Source organism: Aspergillus aculeatus (genome assembly GCF_001890905.1).
Source record: "Aspergillus aculeatus ATCC 16872 unplaced genomic scaffold ASPACscaffold_1, whole genome shotgun sequence".
In the NCBI taxonomy this organism is placed as follows: domain Eukaryota; kingdom Fungi; phylum Ascomycota; class Eurotiomycetes; order Eurotiales; family Aspergillaceae; genus Aspergillus; species Aspergillus aculeatus.
The window spans coordinates 749848-765376 of NW_017962976.1; the positions used below are offsets into that span (position 1 = coordinate 749848).

The window sequence follows — 15529 nt, forward strand, 5'->3', positions numbered from 1 at the left end:
CCAACTGGTCAATTGTTCCGGATGTCTCCACGGGCAGCCGATAAACGTCATCGATAGTTCAGGCTGCTTCTAGATTAACTGTGGACTTCACCATGCCACCCTCTCAGAGCCCCTCGATACATGCCTATTTCTTCAAGGCTCCCCCCGTCGCCCAGCGCATCAATCCCTCCTGTCGTTCCCGCCATCAGCCCAATCACGTTGACTGCGAACCTTGCAGCAATTGATCTGGTTTGGTTGGACCCCAAAATCTCCAATATATGTATGACCTCATACTCGCGCTACGGTCTCAACGTGAAGGCTTCTACAATCAGATAGACCTTATCAACGGCGCACACGGCTTCAGCAGCCATGGCTGAGCACGTACCACTACGCGGATCTTGCCAATGCGGCCGCAATCAATATTTGATTCGTCTGCCTGATGATGTTACCGACCATGCCCACGTCTACTTTGACTCCAGTCAAGACAACCGTAAGTTTTCCCGGTCTGCGGCAGTGCGCTATTTTGGAATTTGTGCCGTCTCGGATGAAGTGATAGCTTCTTGGTGGGATAAATACTGACATCGTTCCAGGTAGATTCCAGGGCTCACCGTTGACGGCATGGCTTCGCGTTCCGCTATCTTGGTACCAATCCCACACGCAATCCTATTTTCCCGATGAAACACATGCAAGTATCCGACGCATCTTCTCCCCGCACCATGCGCCTCACACTCAGCGGGTCTTTTGCGGATTCTGCGGCACCCCACTCACATATTGGAGCGAGGTGCCCCGGGATGAGGCGGATTACATGAGTGTGTCTCTGGGTAGTCTTTTCGGCGAACATCAACGTAAGCTGGAGGATCTGGATTTGCTTCCCCCAACTGTCCCTTCTTCTGATGACGAGGATGAAGAGGAGGACGACGAGATTGAGGAAAGGCCTAGAGTTGGCGAGGGTGAAGTGGAAGACGCGGACGAGGAAGAGGAGGAGGAGGAGGAGGAGGAGGAGGAGGAGGAGGAGGAGGAGGAGGAGGAGGAGGAGGAGGAGGCAGAAGCGGAGCAGGAACCCGATTCTGAAGGCAAGGTGATTGCTGTTCCGGCGACAGCGTCCAGTGACCGTCCCACTCCGTCTCGTGTAGTCATTTCCGCTGCCGCGGGGGGCGATGGGTCTGGTCTCTCACGGAGCTACAGGCAAGGCACCTTCGGTGGGATACCGTGGTTTGAGGAAATGATCGAAGGTAGCCAGTTGGGCCGTTTGATGAAGGCGAGGCGTGGGATGGGTGTTAGCGACGACCACTCGACGGTCGTCGAGTGGGAAGTTAGCGAGTGGTCGAGCGATGCGACTGGTGCGCAGAAACCGGCTGGCGTCGGTTTGCCCCTTCAAGCAGGCAAACGGAAACGCGGTCTATAGATTCTGCTCCTAAGAAGATTTACTTTACTTGAACTGCAATAGCTCAATAGCTCAAGGTAGCGTACATAGTAAATGACTGTTCTTGTTAACGTTCCTGGTTTATATAAAATCCATAGTATGCAGAAAGGAATTAGAGCAGATGTCCACATTAACAAGGATATCCGTGGGAAAGCCTTCTGTGTCAACACCAACCTTAACAATTCTAGTACTATTTGTATCTTGCATTATGTTAGGATACGGAGAAGTCATCATGGATAGCTGCAGTGCCTGCCAAGCATAGATCCCGTTATGTCTTATAACAGCTCTGGGTCAAAGAGCTACACCGCTGAACAGCACTGTAGCATAGACAAAGCATAATGCACCAAGTACAGCACTGATAGATCTCCTGACATATCCTGATATGCCCTGCAGTGCCTGCTTTGTGCCTCAGGCGTCCAGGCTTAAACCTCGCGCGTTTCCTAACTGGGTAACGGGTTGTTTCTGAATACAACACAGTGAAGAGAGCTTGTTCTGTCTCTCACTTGGTCACCTCAGCAATCATAATCTCTTCTTCTCTTCACCTTCTTTCTTCATCCCCCTCATCCGAAGTTCCTCAAAATACCTATCAACGTACCCTGCTACCCTTCGTCAAACACATATCCAACAAAACTCTCCTTTGGGCTTGAAGCTTCTCTCTGGCGAGTGCACTGTATACCTCAAAAATTGACTGCACGCATCTAGCGTGAAGGTTTGTAGCTCTCTGGTTTTGTTGAAGAGCGAAACATGTCGGTCATGTTTTGCATCTCATTCTTGAAGTTATTCATCTTGATATCAGGTAGATGCTAACCCTGAGTCCGGTATAGAGTAACAGCCCAATCGGAATCCAGGAAGAGGCTTCGCGCCTTGGCAAGACCAGGACGCAGGACTGGTGTCTCTCCTGTGATCTGGCTCTGGGATTGGCATACGTGCATCATGTTTAACCCAAGGTCCCTACGGGGCTCTAACCCATATGACACATGCTCACCAACGCCGGCTATATACCGCAGGCTCATGACAATGCATCCATTAGCTGAACTCAAAGACAACGAGTCTGTGTCCACACTTGTGCTTCCCAGTGTCTCAGGAGAGGATCAAGGGACAACCAGAGCTCAGTTTTGCCCGAGTCCGCCTGATTCTGTTTTCGAGGACAGCGGTGTTCCGTTTTTCGCTGGATTTTCAGAGGATTTAACCGTGGAGCGTGACGTTATACGCCCAGTAACTCCTCCACAATCTCCTAATTGGACAGTGAACCACACTCCTGAAGCAGAGAGTCACACTCGCCCCAGTTCCTCGCATTGGAAGGACGCGTCGCAATCTGACCCAAGGCCAGGCATACTGAAGGTAGTCTCAGACCCGCGGACTAAGGTTGTGAAGAACGTGTGCAACACTCCTCCCAGATCTCCTGCGAAGAAGAGTCTGCGTCAGAGCCTAGGTTCTTATGTCAGCAAGTTGCGAAGACGAGGCCAATTGATCAAGAAACTTAAGGTCAGTCACTGGAAGATGTGATGAGATACAAGCAACTAACATGATGATAGGGGCATCATCCGAGACGCACCGGTAGAATCTCGACGCATGGAGACCTGCCATTGCCGCATCGTTCAGTTTTGCTTCCGGTCTCAAATGTATGTAAACGCTATGTGTAGGGCTTTTTGAGAGATTGTCACTGACAAGATCCAGTCAAAGCAAGCTTCTGAACCTGAACAAGGACACTCTAAGCACTCAATCAGCAGTGACCTAAACGTGACTGCTTTGTCGCCTGGAGGCCAAGCGCAGAGGACCCGCCAGGCAGTGGATTCAAGCAGAGGGGACAGCGTGCGCTCGTCTCTGTTAGCTTTTTGGGACTGGCTTGTTTATGCACCTGAGAACACAATCCCAGTCCCCACGCAGCAACACGAAAGTGAAAAACACGCAAGATATCCCACCTCCCAATCACCTTCTTCTGCTTCACCTTCTCATCATCTTACTTCTCCTTGTCCTCTTGAACTCAAAACGTTCACCACTGCTACTTCGTTGTCAAAAGACAAACAGATCCCTACACCTTCTCCGCTATCACAAGAAAGATCTCCCATTGTATCCCCACTGAAAATCATTCCACCTTCCGGCTTTTCTGCAAGGGAAAAACCTCTGCACCACCGTAAGACAAACCTTCACAGGATGGCTGCCGACAAGCTTCCATTTCAGAATCCCTTCCAGGATCCTCAAACTCCTGAAAGACGTTACACCGGGCCATCTGGCACTACCTTTAGTGAAGGTATGAAAGGTAAGCTCTTTCTCCCGATAGCTTCATTCGCTGCCTTGGATCCAAGTGTTGCATTTATAACTGAGAGATCTCTATGACTGAGACGCAACACGATGACCCTTCACGCTTGTTCTACTAATCGCACCACGTCTTTTTCATGCTAACTGTTCTTTCTTTTGATAGAGGCATATGAAATTGCACCATCCATGAAAAGCTTTTCCATGGAGAGTAAGTCAGAACGTCCATGCGGGAACGTCAATCATGGTAAGTGGACTGTATCCCATTCACAAGGCAATCAGACTAACCATCATAGACGATGAAGAAAACTTGTTGCTTTCTCAGAGACGTCAAGCCTCGGCCTCTCGCTCTACCTCGTGTTCCATCGAGAGTAACAAGCGCTCTCGGATCCCGATGGCTAGCTACCACCTCGGAACACCGGCAGGGCCATCTTCGCTGGGAAAAGAGATGCAGACTCCCAGCACACATCGCAGTGCGATACCTGTGCCTGTTCAAAAACGCAGTGCATCGTGTCCTGCTCGTGCCTCTGAAGCCACACTTACAGAGCCATGTATCGGAAAAGCTCCATTTGTTAAAGCTCCTTCCGCTCCTAGTACCCAGTCATCAGAGGGGCTGTTAGATGCTACTACGTCCAATTTCGTACCTGCTACCGAGAGAGGACATGCTATCTCCACCTACTTGTCTGATGATGATTGGAATTTCGATGAGGAGACGCCGAAGCCACGACGTACCGTCTATACCGGCGAGTATCGTACCCCTGTGGCCGAAAGAACTGCCCAGCGCATTCATGGTCCTAGACTGAGAATCTCTTCATCCGCAGATAAGGTGCTGAGAGGTACAAGATCACAGTCTGTTGGATACATCTCAAGCCAAGGACCTGACTCTGGAGCGTACAAATCTATTGATAAGTCATCTTCATTTGAAAGAGGACAAGATGGCATTGGTGATACTACGGGCAATTCTCGCCACCCTGTCAATTCGAATGATCAAGAAGGCCTCGAGTTATGCGGGGAAACTCAAGGGTTGGGCGAAGAGTCTGAGGTCCACGAAGGCATATCAGCGGCTCCTGCCCTGAAGAGCGTGCTGTCAGAGCAGATCCGGTCACAGGCTCCGGTGACAAAAGCTTCTCCTATCGGATTGCAGGAAAATGACACTCTGCTTCTCGTCGCATCTACATGCCTGAAGAGGGAACAAGATCAGACTGCGCCCAGTAATGAAAGCCATCACGATACTCAGCACATTGAGGATTCTCACATTGGTTCCACAGTCGGATCTTTCAGAGTTCAAAGAACTCACGCAGCTCTTCATTCACACCCCGTCAGATCGTCATCAGTGGAGGCTATGTATGAGTTTCCAATCCAGGGCACTGGTCTTCTCCTCAAATCGAACCCTTCGAATGGAACCGATCAAGCTGCGACATTCGACAAAATCTTGTCTAAGACTATTGAGAACCAGAGTACCTATATCGACAGGGTACAGAATCCTGCCCCACACAGTGCCCCACGCAGTGAGAGAAAGACTTTCAGCATTCGAAACATGTTCAAACCTCGCGCTGGTGCTGATAAGGAGCTCATAAATCCCGACAATGGTGGCAGCACTCAAAAGACTCCAATAAATGCGAAACCGATTCGAAAGGCCGTGAGTAGCAAGAACATTGGTGCTGCCATGAAGCCATCGGGCCTTGGATGGAGCATAACTCATTCACGCAAGACTCGCACCGGCCAAATTTCGAATCCGATACAGATACCTCTCGAGCGGCTTCCTGCTGGCTATAAACCTCTCCCTGGCCCCAGCACTCTTAATCTGGTGAACATGGAACGAACCTTACCTACGAATTCCAGAATCCACACGCCCACAGTCGCTGGGTCCCAATCACGCAGACACGTTGTCACAGATTCCAGTGGAAGTCCTTACCTTGCCAGCCAAGCGTCGAATCTTTCGAGCAAGTCCATCCTAGACGCAGCTTCTCCTTCGAGGATCCCTGTCCCCGTCATCCATGCTGGAGTTCAAACAGAGAACAGGCTTGTCAATCAAGGTGGCGGTGTGCACGATGGAGTGCTTGATCATTTCATCAAGAAGTACGGGAGGGGGGCTATGACCCCCCCCCAGCGCGACACCTTTCTGCGGGTAAGTCTTAACCAAGTGGAGATATCACTTAAGGATCACGTAGCTGACCTGATTATTCCTAGGCGGCTGTAGCCCTGATACAGCACCTTGAGGGCGTCGGGGCTGCCCAGAAAGCCCTGGACGAGGCAATTGCCTCGAAAGACAAGAGGCAGTCAGAGAAGGAGGCTGCTGAGGAAGCCCTCGAGCTGTTGTACGAGCAGCTCGAGGGCTTCCTCAGCTAGCCTTCTAGCCGACTGCCTCTTGTCTTTCGAGGAGAAAAATCAAAAAAAAAGAATATAAAAAATGTACATAGTTTTCATGAAACTTGTCTGAGTATCACACTTACTGCTCTGCATTTCTACATTGTAAACTGATGATGAAGTGGAACAAACACCTTTTGAAGGACCAATCAGTCAGCCTTGACTGAGGCTTTTATGAAGCTCCAGAGTGTAGACACACACAGCTCAAGAGACATACTCTCAAAGAGGTGCTATGTGTTTGCAAACCCAAAGCCATTGCCATTGGTAGCCCACGGTGATGAAAGTTCCTTCCCCAGAGCACTTCTGAAGCTCAGGTAGTCGCTCCGAAGACTTTAGCCTCTTGGAAATCTTTTACTCTATCTGTTGTATCTGTTCTCGGTAGCGTTCTTCTTGTGTTGCAAGTATTTCTTTCATTCGTCTACTCCCATTGCTCTTATCACTTTGAATCATGGATTATACGCACCTAGAGCTTTCACCCAGCCAGGTAAGGCATTTCAAATAACCAAGCTACTTCCGATTCTCAGTGGAGAAAGATGAAGGAGATCTGAGCATACTCACTGATGGTAAATCCTCAAAGCTTGACCCTGCAGTGGTTTCCTTTTCTCGCCAATCCGATCATTGGGAGGGACCCAGGTTGGTTCCATCAACCCATGGCCTTTCACCGGCTGCTTTGCCTGCACTCTTTCCGGGTGTCTTGACACCAGGTAGTGTATCCTTTCCGCCAACTATATCACCTAGGACTCTTCCTCCAGCTGTATCGCCTGAGCACTATCAGCCAGCTGCAGCGCCTGGTAGTTACTTTCCACCAGTTGTATCGTCTGGATATTTTCCAAACGGGCAAGTCATCTCGCAAACTCCGCGTCAAATACATCCAAATGTCACGCGACCGTCACCTCCACAAAGATCCTATCCACAGATTGAAACGGATCGTATGAACAGACAGCTGTTGGAGCAAGACCGCTTGTCATGTCAACAACGTACAGTAAGCGGAGCCGAAAACCTCCTGTTTGAGGTTTGCCGGTGATAACGCAAGTCAATGATTAGGTCCATGCGCCGTCCTACCTTGCTCCACGTCATATCCTGCCACTACAGTTCGCTTTAGCCTCTAATACACTTCGATTGCCCGTGCAGAACCACCCACAGTGCTATTCAACTGAAGCTACTTCTCAACCTGGAATGTCGAGACCACCATACCAAAGCCTACCACAACGCCCAGAGTCACTACAGCTCCCAGGCCCGTATGGAGGTGCCCCGGGCCATATACAGGGTCACGGAAAAGCGGACGGTGAAAACAAGAGGCGCACGACATTCTACTACTCTACTCTTCGCCCCGAAGCACCCGAATTTATACCCAGCCGCATGAGAAGCAGCCACATGTTCGTGCCTCAGCCGTCTCATACTCCCATTTACCCTCCTCACCTTCAAGGCAACAACAACCATGCCCTGAAGTCGAACCAGGAATATCGCAATCATACTCCTAGTGTTTTCAAATACCCTTTCATTATATGAGAGGAGGGATCCATCGCGAATTTCTTCAGTCGCAGATAGACCGGAGGTGTCAGCACGGTGTTGCGGGAAATTCGACAGATGAAGGCGGTTGCCGGTCATGGGTAGAATTGCTCTCAGCGAACACGAATACACAATGAACCTTACCTTTCCCATGGTATTGACAGCGGGCTGTGGTACTAGCCTTGGTGCATAGCTAGGAAGTTATTCTCTGCTTGTGTTCTACGGCTTTCTTGCGTGGTAACAGCCATCATTCCGTTCTTGGTAGATAGAAGAATGCCTGGTCATTTCATAGAACTATAGGGCAGACGCTGAGTAACTCCGTGCCATAGCCATCACATCAACTGCTAAGCAGTGGCTTTTTTTGCAAATTGAATACCTAAGTGGCTTTTTTTCATAGAGGGTAGAGTCAACGATTGATTGAATAGCATATGGCCGATGTTGACCTCGGAAGATCATGAGAGCGACGTATACTGAACGAGGTTAGTATAGCCTCAGTATGGGTATCGAAAAACTGAAGAGATTAGCGAGCGCGTGAGAGATACTGCTGAGCAAGCGTCTAGAAGATAACAGAAGACAACAGAGGTATAAACTTGGCAACAACTGACTGTCTTGAAAGACTTTCACAAGCATGTGCCACTGCGATGCGCACTCACCAGGGCACCTCCGGGCACCTGGCACTGCATCTCGCAAAGCATACTCGATCAGGTTAGCCGGATCCCACGTGGAATCGGGAAACTGTCCACGCCTGAGGCACCCGCCAACCCACTACATACACCTCTTTATCTCCACGGCCGTGTCCCTCTCAACCAATATCAGCCAGGTTGGACGAGAAAGATCTCCGGTACGACATGCACCTGCTTTTAAATGAACTAATCGTATTATAGCTATCCTTTCGAAGCTTTGTTCTGAGATTAAACGTTGGAAAGTCGCGGTGCTCAAGCCGTTCTTCGCATTGCTTACCCGTTCGAGTTGCCTCCATTCTGGGCTTGGCTCTCCTTATCCGACTGGGTCCATCTATCTATCGCTTGTTGCCCCCAGCATAGCACGATCGACCAGCCACTTCTGCACACTGCGCCTGGTTTAATATGGTCTTCTGCGGCAAGCCAAGCAAAGGCTGCGGGGAGTGCCGCTCTCGCAAGATCCGGTGCGACCAGGCGCGGCCAACCTGCTCCCAGTGCGCCAAGGGCAACCGGGTCTGCTCCGGATACCGAGACGAACTGTCCTTGATGTTCCGCGACGAGAGCCAACAGGTTGTTCGGAAGGCACGGACCGGGACCACAGCGCGCAAGACTAAACCAGCCAGCAAATCCGGTTCTAGTGGCCGGTCTGAGACTCCCTCTGGGGGTAGCAGTAGCACTACTAGTAATAGCCCCAGCGCCGCATCGGGATCCAGTAACATAGTGGACTTCAGTGAGGACACAGGCCTTCAACGAGAGCTTGTCACCTGGCCCCCCCTCGATCTACAGCCTTCGTATCAACCTACCAAGAACGAAGCCATCTGCTTCTTTCTGAGCCAGAATAATTGGATCGGAAGCGTCTGGATGAGACCAGACTCTGCCACGGAATTCATCCTCGATCTACGGACCTCACCCAGTCAGCAAGCTATGATAGCTAGTATGACTTCTGCAGGAATGGCCATGCTCGCTCGCGCCAGGCGATCCACTCCCCTAAGGATTACCTCAGAGAAAGAGTACGGACAGGCGTTGCAACTGCTTACTTCTGCTGTCACCGATGAGAAAGAGGCCAGGGACAACTCTACCCTGGCCGCTGTTCTACTTCTAGCGATATTTGAGGTGCGTTCGACACCAAGGTCCCTCCCCTTTCGCACTCACAGCGTCTGATTGCAGAACAGGTTGTCTCTAGTAGAGCCCCACAGAATCTCGACAACTGGACAAATCATATCTCCGGGGCTGCTGCACTTTTGGAGTTGAGAGGTGTGGAACAACTTCAGAAGGCCGAGGGGCTGAAGCTATTCTTACAATTACGATATCAGATTGTATGTTGATCTATTCCAGTATCCCCCCTTCCTCCGCAGGCCTGACTAACGAGCCTGTCAAGATCATCAGCTGCTTGCAACGAGAGGCTCGAGTGCCGCAGTCGGTCCTTGACTGCGCAAGGGTGGCCCAATTTCTGCGGCCTCAGACCGAAGCTTATAGTGACCGATTGATCAGTATAAGTGGCCGGCTGGCCAATCTCCGGGCAGATATACGTGATAAGGTCATCACCGACTGTCAGGAGATCTTGTCCACTGTTTATAGCATCGAAGGCGAGTTGATGGCATGGCTTGCGGCTTTGCCACCTCGATTTCTGTACACCACCATTGAGAGCCCTTGGCCTACCCAGTCCGATTGGGGTCTCAACTCGTACAACAACCGAATTCACGTGTACCAAGACCTATGGCTCTGTCACGCGTGGAACCAATATCGCTGTGCTCGAATCATGATCAGCGAGTACATCCTCACCTACACATATCGACTGAACACCAATACGACTCTCACACCCGATCTAGCTAGTCATCTCGCGCAGGTTCGCGACAAGGCAAGGCAATTGGCTCTCGACATATGCGCCAGTGTGCCCTATCATTTTAGCGCTGACCTCGTTACTGGCGAGGCAACTACATTCAGGACGGTGACATTGGAATATGGCTTCATCCGTGGCATGATTCTTCTGTGGCCCTTGTTTCTTGCTGGCGCTACTGAGCCGAAGGGCCATTCCCTGCGCAAATGGGTGGTTGATTGTTTAGCGCTTATTGGTAACCGCCTAGGCATCGACCAGGCTTTGGCCCTGATTGATATCTTGGAAGTCGGCGAGACGTTCGATGTCCTCGGGCAGACGGACGATGAACGTATTCATGAAAAGGTGACAGCACTCCGCTGAGACGCTTCTAGTCTCGACCCATTGAGGGATAAAGCGTCTGTGCATCTTCTTACCAACAGCCTTGAAGGTCGATACGATTTGATACCTAGTGTATGCTTATGAACATAAATAAGTTATTTGTCAGTAGTGATGAATGTATAGCGATTTGTATCAATGTACGTCAATCTAGTCACACGTGACTGGCTTACTGACATGGATTCGCTAGCGAAAACACACATCATGCAATCATAACTCCATAAAATAAGGACCCATCTCGGTCTTCGTCACCCGTCGCATAACCAAGGTTCGGGATAAGGCAGTGCTAATATGCGACAAGGGTAAGCCATTAGACTATTGACCGCGGTTTTGCGGCCCCCCGCCTCGGCTAGTAGGCTGTGCACTGCCTACCACCACCACCATCCGGTCTCCCGATAGGCCTTCTGATAGTGTATGGTGGAATCGCAGCAAACAGCAAACAACATCCATCAGCCTTACAGCCTCCCTATCACCGCTCAACAATGTAGAGTACACGCCAATGCAGCCCTGTAGCTTTAGCATGATATCACTATCGCGCCTTGTGGAGCTCGTGGCCAACAGGAATTTGCCATTCAGCCATGTCGCTTGAAGATGCTTAAACTTTAAATTTCGAGGCAGTGCCGCTGTGCAGACTGCGGCAGGATCCATGTTGAAACTCCGGTAAGGAGATGGAACTTGGAAGTCACGGGTGGATGGAAAGGGGGCGAAGTCATTCCCGCCTGGAAGCCTTAGGCTTGGTTCTTTGTGTTCTTGGAACTAATTGGTTGGAATTGCATACCTTTCAACACTGCACATGGATCTGTTTCCCTGGGGTCAAATCACGAAAGAGTCATAGTCATATACTTTGCAAAAGTGAAATGTGTTTGTGCTATATAGCCTGGGGTCATACTGACTGGAATGATACTCGAGTGTGTGGGTTGAACCAGTCTGCCTTGACTGCGCCTTCCATGTCTTTCAGACAGTTTGGTGAACGATAAAAAGGAAAGGGAGGAAATCATGACTACGTTCACTGGTTTACTTTGACACCCGGCCCTCACTCTGTTTCGTTGCCTTCCAAGCTCCATACAAGCAACGACCTCTGCCCCCAAGGAAGCTACGTCTTTTTTCCCCGGAGATCCCCGCCTACTCGACTCGAGGTTGAATCATCGAGCTGACCGACTATAAACATCTTTACCTTTACCCCTGCCAGATGCCACTTTTACAACACCTTCGAGATAAGCTTACCCGTCGAGACTCAACTCATCGTCACCAGACCTCGAGTGAACAAGCCTACAACAATAGCACCAACATGGGACAAACTCACTCGCATGAGAAGAGACGCTCAGGAACAGGTTCGGTCAATCGGAGCATAGCGTCCCAATCGAGAAGCATAGGAAAGCCAACTCCAACGATCCATCAGGACCCATGGTCGCCCCCACCGTACTCCGCTGAACCTACAGCGAAGATGTTTATGCCATCAGCAGCCTCGAGCACCTCATCAGGCGACTCGCCGTATTCATTCCTACGCGAGTTTGACACCATATTTCTGGTTCATGATAGCACATCCATGCGCGGGCGGCGCTGGAAGGAGGCCGAAGATGCTATCGCCGCGATCGCTCCGATCTGCACGCAGTATGACAAGGATGGAATCGACGTATGGTTCCTCAATCACCGCAGAGATACTGGTCGAAGGGGGCCGGGGTCATACACGAACATCACGCTGGCGGACAACGTCCGGGAGATCTTTGGCAGCGTGTCTCCCCAGGGTCCGACGCCGTTCGGCCGCCGCTTGTTGGATATCCTGGGCCCCTACATGCGCGACCTGGAGAAAAAGGTCGCCGCAAGCGATGGGTTCGAGGACTCCACGCAGCTGCTTAAACCCTTAAACATCATTGCGATCACCGATGGAGCGTTCACGGATGACGCTGAAAGTGTGATCGTTAATGTGGCCCAACGACTCGACAAGATCTTGGCCGTGCCCTGGCAGGTTGGGTTCCAGTTTTTCCAAATCGGCGATGATCCCGTGGCGCGGCAGTATCTGCAGGACCTGGACGATGAGTTGGGCAAGATGACACATCAGAAGAACTTGCGCGATATTGTCGACACCGTGCCGTGGCGAGGCGACAAGGGGCAGACCCTGAGTGCAGATGGCATTCTGAAGTGCGTGCTGGGCGCAGTGAATCGGAAGTATGATAAGCGGGACGGGCATCGTTGATTGCGATTGCTTCAGGTTGATCATTGTTGTTATTGTTGTTGCTATTCATATCCACTTGCCACTGCCTTCTCTCCAACTGCTGCGACACTCCGTTGCCTTCTGTCCCCTCTTCTCTCTTTGCTTGTTTCACTTCTTTTGCTCTAATGCAAATGTTGATCAGTGGTGACTTTTCGGCTTGGGTTCAGTCCTTAATCATGTTATAATGAGAATGGGCGCCATAGATGAAACGCGTCGCAGCAAGCGCCCAGTTGCCGCCGTCCGTGTCGGGGGGGGGGGGTTGAGTTCCTTGAATTCTGGCGGGATGCTGTGACTGGTCAAATGCTACGACAATACTAAATCATAATAGTGTCTATGCTTCCTTTTTTTCCCTGTAGCTCCCCTTGTGTCGTTTCTTTAGTTCCTACCTATAGTATCCTGTAGGCTAGCTTGCGATATACTTCAAGGATGTGTATGATTGGCAATGTCATTGCACGGATTGCTCGGCTACTCCCGCGAAACTGGAACTGAAATGCTCCTCCCACTGTTTGAAGAACCATTACTGCATGGTGTAAGAGGGTAAGTTCAAGTCCAAACTCGATTCGCTGGCAGTCAAAGCGACCGCAGAGGATTGAAACTGGCGAACGACCTGCTACAGCTGAGGAGAAAGACAGGTACCACCATTTCAGGCCAATCGAGACTTCAATCTATCTGTTGCTCCGGGTTTCCCCCTAGAGATCGAAGTCTAGTTGCCCAGCACCCGCGAAGTAAACAGACTGACTGACTGCAGACATGCAGCAACAACACACTTAAGCGACTAAGATGGTCCGACTGATCTCTTGATTGGCTGACTGGAGCTGACCCCTGGCTTGGTGTATGGTTTGCAAGTGCGCTGGTCCGGGCGTGAGGTTGGATTCACCGGCCATGTCCTAGTGCCACACGGCCCAAATTCACCTAGCTCTAAAAGCGCTCAGAGGGGAAGGAAACACGAGAACCGTTGATTAGGCCATTCTCAGCTGCTGACACGGAATCCGAAGGTCTGTCTGCGTGGGTTAGATAACTCTAGGCCAGCGAGGTCACTTTGTGCCTGGACAGCCGACCGGGGATGGCGCGAGTGTCGGATATATGCAGGAGTCATGCATAAACAATGAGAGGGCGCAGCGCGCAGCAGTCAACAATCGACATATCCAACCAGTCCACATTTCCTCTCTGCTGCTAGCCTGCTAGTAGTCAGCTTTTCCCACCTGCGGGCCACTCACGTGGTGTGGAGAAGTCGATCGGCGCGTATTCGTAGGTTTTTCTGGGTCCGCCAGATATGCCGCCTGAGGAGGGTTGATCAGTGGTCGCTTCGCTAAAAATCTCCCATCCCGCGATTGATCTCTCGGTGAGAAGGGGGACAAGAGGACAATCTGGGAGTGACATTGACAAAGCTTATTTATTGTTTAACAGATCGGTAGTTGAGGCGAGAAGATGAAGATAACTTACGGGAATTTGGAAAGAAAAGGTCAGCCTCAGAGTGGCTTGTGTCCAGCCACCACCAATCCTAAGGTAGTGATCTCCTTGTTTGGTTAGATTAATTTCCACCCGCGACTGCTGGATCGCACCCAGCCGCTTCAGTCTCCAATCATCATTTTACTCCCAGTCAACTACTCCGTACCACTGCTATCTATCATCTTCGTGCAGTGGCTGGCTACCGTACTCCGTACACTGTCCCTTTTCTTTTGTTTTCTGATTCATCAATTTCCCTTCCTCGGACTTACATCGGTCCCCACGTCTCCACCCTTGCAAACTAGGAACTAGGCTGTTAAGCTAAGCCTGCTAAGGTACCGATACCAGGCACAGCTAACATGCATCCAGCCTAGCTAAACGCCCGTGATCCAGTTGTGTCCACCCGTTCAGGACTCGAGTCCCTTTGAAGCCCACTCTGGTTCGCCAGGAAGGATCAGCATCCTCATCCCAGAAAAACTCTCCTGGGTGGACCGCCAATCGCTCAGGAACCATGTTCGGATCTCATCGCGCGCCCTTTTTCTGTCGGCCGGCTGCCATCATGAACTCTCCTCTCTCGCGACAGAGTTCTCTTGTAGGGACGATCACTATCGTGACGTGTTTATATCATCCTCCAGTGGATCCCTGACAAGCGCACCGTCTTGCTACAGGGCTACTGAGCTGCCGAAACTTGATTTTCTCTCTGTTCCGGAGTACGGAGTACACCACCTATAATAAGCGTTGACGTTCAGGTCACGCTCGGAGTGTACACATCTGCGCGATCGAGTTGATGGTGGTTTATTCTTGAGCTTCACTTCGGCTTTCTCACCCTCATCAACCTGCCTGGACCAACGTCTGAAAAATCTGTGTGAGAAGCACTGCTCGAAACGTCCGGCTCCTGCAGCAGGCGCTGAAAATACCCTTTTCCGCCTGTCATTGTTCTTCCTCGTCCAGGTAGTCCGCCCTGTCGGCGCTTCCGGCCTACCAGTTCTCCAGCGTCATTGGCCTGGTATACCCTTCCAATCTCTCGGTCAGGAACGTCCAAATTTGACTCCCGCAGCCCCGCGGCTAATGAATCACTGATCTACCCTTTATCTCGCACATTGTTGATGTTCAGCTTTCTCTGTGTTGTTGTGGCACAGTAGCCACTTTCAAGCCGCAGCTGTCAGCTTCCAACTCTTATATCACACTAGGGAACTGCGTGGCAGGACATCGCCGGTGGGATTTATTCCTCCTCACATTCCACACCAGGACACAGCCTGACTAGGCTTTCTGCCAAACATCCTTCATTTGCCTTGTCTCTGCTTTCACTTGCTCTTTTCCAAGCTGGTCTTGGAATAACATCCATTGCATTCCTTTCAATCGACAAATTTGCTTAGCACATCGTGTCCAGTCCAGCCGACACAGAAGTTCAGACTAGTATTCAAAAGCGCATTCCTTCATTGTGT

The 15529-nt window shown here is 50.8% G+C and overlaps 4 protein-coding genes across 4 annotated transcripts; all 4 read left to right on the plus strand.

The window, feature by feature from the left end:
* Positions 1 to 180: 180 nt before the first annotated feature.
* On the plus strand, positions 181 to 1454 carry ASPACDRAFT_74145 (uncharacterized protein). The gene is made up of 3 exons (XM_020204130.1): positions 181 to 469; positions 570 to 952; positions 983 to 1454. Exons 1-3 carry the CDS (start codon positions 349 to 351, stop codon positions 1382 to 1384), a joined length of 906 nt encoding a protein of 301 aa, XP_020060847.1. The 5' UTR covers positions 181 to 348; the 3' UTR covers positions 1385 to 1454.
* A 2102-nt stretch (positions 1455 to 3556) lies between these two features.
* Positions 3557 to 6007, plus strand: ASPACDRAFT_38068 (uncharacterized protein; the record flags this gene model as incomplete). The annotated part of the gene is made up of 4 exons (XM_020200386.1): positions 3557 to 3662; positions 3825 to 3905; positions 3955 to 5786; positions 5849 to 6007. The coding sequence occupies 4 exons, from the start codon at positions 3557 to 3559 to the stop codon at positions 6005 to 6007; spliced, it is 2178 nt and encodes a 725-aa protein (XP_020060848.1).
* A 2280-nt stretch (positions 6008 to 8287) lies between these two features.
* On the plus strand, positions 8288 to 10684 carry ASPACDRAFT_109171 (Zn(II)2Cys6 transcription factor). The gene is made up of 3 exons (XM_020195358.1): positions 8288 to 9327; positions 9387 to 9530; positions 9593 to 10684. Exons 1-3 carry the CDS (start codon positions 8620 to 8622, stop codon positions 10409 to 10411), a joined length of 1671 nt encoding a protein of 556 aa, XP_020060849.1. The 5' UTR covers positions 8288 to 8619; the 3' UTR covers positions 10412 to 10684.
* Positions 10685 to 11595: 911 nt separating this feature from the next.
* Positions 11596 to 12864, plus strand: ASPACDRAFT_74147 (uncharacterized protein). Its single transcript, XM_020204131.1, has one exon. The coding sequence runs from the start codon at positions 11973 to 11975 to the stop codon at positions 12618 to 12620; it is 648 nt and encodes a 215-aa protein (XP_020060850.1). The 5' UTR covers positions 11596 to 11972; the 3' UTR covers positions 12621 to 12864.
* The last annotated feature ends 2665 nt before the right edge of the window (positions 12865 to 15529 follow it).